Source organism: Taurulus bubalis (genome assembly GCF_910589615.1).
Source record: "Taurulus bubalis genome assembly, chromosome: 4".
In the NCBI taxonomy this organism is placed as follows: domain Eukaryota; kingdom Metazoa; phylum Chordata; class Actinopteri; order Perciformes; family Cottidae; genus Taurulus; species Taurulus bubalis.
Window position 1 is genome coordinate 12,044,952 of NC_136592.1, and position 6,000 is coordinate 12,050,951.

At 39.6% G+C, this 6,000-nt stretch overlaps 1 protein-coding gene across 1 annotated transcript in view; it reads left to right on the forward strand.

Moving 5' to 3' along the window:
* mettl15 (methyltransferase 15, mitochondrial 12S rRNA N4-cytidine) overlaps window positions 1–5,037 on the forward strand; it is a gene marked incomplete at its 5' end in the record, with an annotated part of 45,076 nt that extends 40,039 nt beyond the window's left edge. Inside the window, one exon of the mRNA XM_079217515.1 lies at window positions 4,505–5,037. Within this exon, the coding sequence (XP_079073641.1) occupies window positions 4,505–4,935 (431 nt within the window). The 3' untranslated portion in view covers window positions 4,936–5,037. The remainder of the gene's footprint in view (window positions 1–4,504) is intronic.
* Between the last annotated feature and the right edge of the window lie 963 nt (window positions 5,038–6,000).

The following is a 6,000-nucleotide window of genomic DNA, read 5'->3' on the forward strand; positions in this document are numbered from 1 at the left end:
TTTTTCCCTGTTCCTCTGCTCACAAATATGCACACACCCCTGACAAAAATGCAAACACCCACATATGCTCACACACATGACACAGTCGTGCATTAAGCCGGGATTACATTGTTTGTCTTCACTGATTGTTTTTCCTTTTAGCCGTGTGTTTCTAGATTTGAGCTGCTGAACGAGTGAGATGTCTTATTGCACAGAGCAGTATGTGCGTCAGTGTCACCCAAGGAGAACAGGTGTGAGTAAGAGCAGCTGTTTGATCTTTCTTGAAGAGCAAACCGAGTCACCACCAATGTCTATTTGAAACCATCCAAGAGGTTTTGATTTGAAAAAGTTCCATGGGGGCTCTATGAACAATTGTGACATTGATGCTGACAGGAAACATTTTAAATCACAGGAGAAATGACAAGTGGGAGTAAAAATAAATACAATGTTTACCTTATCTTACAGCAGTGAACATCAAAATGCTGAATTTGCTATATGAAAATAACAAAAAGTTCATAAAGAATGTGTTGCATTTTGACATGAAGTGTGATTGGGTAACCTTGCCATATTGCATTTAGTCGTTTACAGAAGCATGGCTGTGTGACTGAGCAAGGCTTTGAAGATGTATGCACACCTGGGGACACATCGTTATTTTTTTCATGAAAGTAATTCTCCACTTAATGAAAAATCAAATAACGTAATGTAAACATGGCACAGGCAGCCATGCAGACACAACCATGTCATACTACTTTGAAGGGAACTGTTGTTGTTGTGAAGGTGCCTAAATAGCCTAAAATGGAAAGCAGAGCAGCTTTGCTGAATTCTACCCAACATGTAACTGAAAGGAAAGTTTGTTTACTTTGCTGAATGCTGACGGCAGGAGTCAAGTGAGCTACATTTAGCTACATTACAGCACCAAATGCATTCAACACAACAACGCAACAATTGTCAGTGTGTGTTTGAATAGCCAGTGGGTAGGACATGGATGCATTGATTTAGAGACGGCAACAAGTGTTGTAACTTTAATTCTGACCCTGAGCAACAAGCTTAAATCGGGTGTGGTGATCTACTTGAATTAATTCAACATTAGCACATCAGCTTTCACTGCCAATTTAAAATGCATTTAGAAAAACACAACCTGTTGCAGAGATGGGAACAAAAGCATCTTGTTTTTTGCTATTGAAACTCTTTAGATGCATTCATCCATCCTTCCTCTTCGGCTTATCCAGGACCAGGTCTTGGGGCAGCAGGCTTAGCAGAGTATTCCAGACATCCCTCTCTCTCCCCAGCACGTTTTCCAACTCTTCCTGTCACCAAAGTGTTCAAAGGCCAGACAAGATATATAATGTCTCCAGTGTATTCTGGGTGTACCCCGGGGCATCTTACCAGTTGGACATGCCTGGAGAAACTCTAAAGGGATGATCTAGAGATAGATCATGAGGCATGAGGCAGGAGTCAGTGGTACAAATATTTCTTTTGAATAGAGCGTTACATTATTGCATGATTAACAACCAAGCCCAACTGAGATTCAGCCCCACCTACTTCAAGAGGACATGTAAATAAATTATACGGTGAAACTTCTGGTGAAACAAAGCACTTAGATTTGATGCATTTCTGATTTTTGGTGATGCCATTTCATTCTCATTAATGGATTTTTGGCTCAAAATAAAACATTTCATCCTACATAGCTACCTGATTTCCTCTATATGTACACATCTTATTCTCTTCTTTTCCGCATGGATCTGTCTGTAAGACCTGAGAGAGAGCGAGCGAGAGAGAGAGAGCGAGAGAGAGAGAGAGAGAGGGGCCTGGTCCTTGTATTGATTGCAGTGTGAGTCACACCTTGGGCTGTTTAGTGCAGGAGGAGAGAAATGCCACATCACTCACTTCTCTATTTATTGCTGTTTCTCTTCAGGTCTATATAAGTGTCTAATTGTTCATTTGTCTTCTGTGCGGGGGTTATGAGTTGGTCAAGGTGGAATACACTTATCCCATGTATTGACATAAAGCTAATGTTTTCCCAACATTAATGTGCACCAAAGTTTGTACACACTTTCAGTTAAAGTCCTGGTTTTAACCTTTAAATGAGCTGTGTTTAACATTCTGAACATTAATATGGCAGCAAACAACTAATTGCTGTGTCAAGACATAAGTGAGTAATGTCTTCCTGAGCTTTCCCTTTTGTGTGTGTGTGTGTGTGTGTGTTGTTATCCAAGCTTCTACTGGCTTTGTTGATACAGCCGGGCCGTCCCGCACAAGCTTTTAGTGCATGTTAGTGCATGTGTTTGTGCCTCACTGGTTAGCTCACGGCCACTGATCTGATCTTCTCTCATATGGAGCTTACAGCTAATAACTCCGTCCCAACCGACTTTGTCAGCGATGTCACGAAAGTGTCGGACCCACCCTCCGATTCCCCCTCAGTTAAACATTTTAAGTTCTGTCAGAACTTTCCCCTTGGTTTGTACTGCTGTTCACAATGGTAACAATGAGCCGCCAGCTCGTCTTCGCTATGTTGAGAGCCTTTGAGAGGCATTGAAATGCTCACAATCTCATATCTTGTACCTTTTAATGTCCACATTTATTGACCTTTTTGTACTCAAATCCTCATGCATTCTGCCCCCTGTATGTTATTCATCAAGTGTTCCTCTTGGCATGTCTGAAATTAATAATGCCTTTCTCTTAATTGCGTATGCATTTTGAGGATCACTGACATAACTGGACGAGATATGAAAATAGTTTTATGTAAAGTTCCCCTTCTCTAAAAGGCATGTGCAAATGGTTCAGTAGTAGAGAACGGTTTTGGTGGGGGAGAGAAACATCACTTTTTGATTTTACCCAAAGCAAGACTGAGTGCACCAGTTAGTCAGATAACTACACACAATATTTTGGCATTTTTAAATAGAAATCATGGCATTGTCATCTAATCTCTTAGGCTCATTAAGAATTAACTTAAACTTGGCATTCCTTTAGCTAAGAGATCAGGCATTCGGCTGCATTTACCTCGGTACTGTAGGGACACATAAACCACATCAACACCATCTCCACCTCCATCTGCTGCGCATACAGCCTCTGATGGACCAGCCGCTCGTTCTCCACTGCTTACATTGGCTTGTGTGAATTTTTCAATTAGCTATGTTTTTTGCGATATACTGCAACGCCAATTAGTCTCTATTTGTGTTTCATTTTCTTGATTTTATGGCTCCTCTTGAATTAGTAATAAGAGGCGGCCTACTACGTATGTCTGATGATTACCAGTCAACTAGAACATATGGCAGTAACTAATACCAAGACAGTGGTATGTTTTTAATCAAGAGTGTCTTTTATTCTGCTGACTGGTGGTGAGATCTCGGGTATCTGTACCTCTTTTGTGTTATTCACACACTGATAACACCTGTTGATTGTTAAGGTCATGGATGAGTCATTGGGTCACATGGGTCAGAGTTACAATGGAGGTATTGTCATACAACATTGCATGTTGTATGACAATTCCCTTCTGATGTTATAGTAAACTAACATCAAGTATGCGTGGTAAAGGTTCGGGAAAAATCAAGTTTATGGGGAGAGTTATGAAAAGTACTTCACATGATCATGAAAAAGAAAAACATTAATTGAATGTGAAATCTGAAACTGCGTTATGAACGTGAAAGTCACAAATGCTACCAACCTGTCCACATGTGCTGTCATTCTAATATGAATGTAGTTCTGGGGTGAAGGAGTAGGGTTTTTATGGTGGATGAATTTTCAGGGTGCAGTCAGACTGGACATCACTTAGCGGAGTATAAACTCATGGTAGGGCCGTCCTCGACCAAAGAAATTCTTCGTCGACTAACACTCATACGATTTTGTTTGATTACTGTATTTAATAAACAAGTTGTGTAAAACTCAGTTCCTCACAAATGACACAAAAGCACCACTTTAAATCTTATGTTACCAAAGATGTAATTCAGCATGAAAAAGCATAAAGAAATTACTACATTGACTAAAGTACTCTTAGACTCTTCGACTAAGATCAAAATGACTGATTAGTCGACTAATTGACCCAGAGGAGGCGGCCCTTTCCCTTGGTGGAGCTGAAAGCAGGCGGGGCATAAAATAGCATAAATAGAGCTCTTAGCGTAGGAAATTAGAGAATTTAGCGATTTTGCGTTTGAGTTCAATCTGACTGAATTGTGCAAAATGAAAAAAAGACAAGTGAATTTGTGTCTCAAAGCAAATAAGTCCTGCACCATTCAAATTAACTTGAAAAATGACTTACATTTTCAACGTTAATTTAACTTTCTGTGAATGAAGTTCAATCATCAACTTATCGTTGGAGCCTTAATGTCCACACTCATCTGTTTTTGGCCTCATTTTTAAATGTTCTTGAAAGTTGTAAATATTTTTAGCCTCTCCTGCACATTTTCAAAACATTTTATTGTTTCCCGAGCTGGTGTCGGGAATCACGAGGCAGTATTTCTAGTTCTGTTTAGATTGAGCACCCAGTTATCACAAGACCCACTCACTCTGCCCATCTCTTTGTCTCTAGGATCTTTTCCTGCAGCTGTTCTCTATTCACGTAAAGACCGACTCCAAAGACCGGCACACGTGGCCACTAAGACTTTCCAAGCACTGCGTATCTTTGTGAACGATGAGCTAAACGAACTCCATGCCGGGCTGCGTGCTGCACGCTCCGTACTGACACCTGGAGGACGTCTCTGCGTGATCACCTTTCATTCGCTAGAAGACAGACTGGTAAAACGTTTCCTCCAGGGAGATGACTTGTCCAATCTAGATCAGTATCACTTCAGCCCAAGGAAGCAAGGGACTGGGAAGGAAAAACTGGTGGATGAAAACAGAGATGGTGGAATTGTTGATTGGCTTCCTCTGCGAAGAAAAGTGATCACCCCAGAAAAGGACGATGTAAAAGAGAATCCTCGAGGACGCTCCGCTAAACTGAGGGCAGCACTCAGATGTTAATTATGTGATGACAGTTATGAGAGAACAGACATTTTCTCTTTTTTATCAAATCCTTTGAGCTTTTTTACATCTAGAGTAACTTTTTACAATACACTTTGTGTGTGTGTGTGTGTGTGTGTGTGTGTGTGTGTATATATATATATATATATATATATATATATATATATATATGTATATGTGTGTGTGTGTGTGTGGGGGGGGCAGTCTGTCTTGCTCTATCTTTGCCTTATTGAAAAGCCTAATGAGAGCCTGTGTGATAGAGCTGGTTAAAGGTTGACGTAAAAACATTGTATACCCAAGTAAAATATGTGACCTATGTGTTTTTGTACTTCTGCACAATTTATGTTTTTGTTTTTTAAACCCCAGTTTTACAATATAAACACCTCAGGTTGGATACAGCACTGTAATGCTACTGTATGATACTGCGTTTGAGTGATGAACTTTAACTTATAGGCTATTTTAATAAATTAGATTTTCTTGCCTTGCCAATGTTTGACAGCATATCAGGTGGTTATTGCAGCTAAATATTTCAACATGTAAGACAAAAAAACACAGTTTCTCATTGACGTCTGTATTTCCCCTGAACCTCCCTTGATGAGTCGCTCAAGTGAAACCTCTACTGTACCATATGAATCAGTAATGCCACTAAATACTGAATGACGCAAGTGTCAGAAGTGGTGCTGAATGAGCTGGTTGGTTGTTCTTGAGCATTCTCTCACCTTCAACTGTAAGCAGATGAGGTTATTTTGATCTTTACTATTTGACTTTGACTAATTGTAATTGCGCCATCAAGATTATTAACATCTTTTTTCTTCTGTCTCAGTTTAGTACACTCTAAATATACCCTTCTCTTTACCTTGGAAACTAAATGGTGCATGTAACATTTAACTCTGTCTAAAATTATGTTCTGTTTTATTTTTACATGAAATGATGCCATATTGTGAGTTTGACATCAGTGGATGGGGGAATACGTCATAACATTTAATTTTTTGGATTCTTTTCTTCTTTATTTCCACTAAAATCTTTACTGGATCGCACTCTTTACCATTTATAGGACGAAAACAA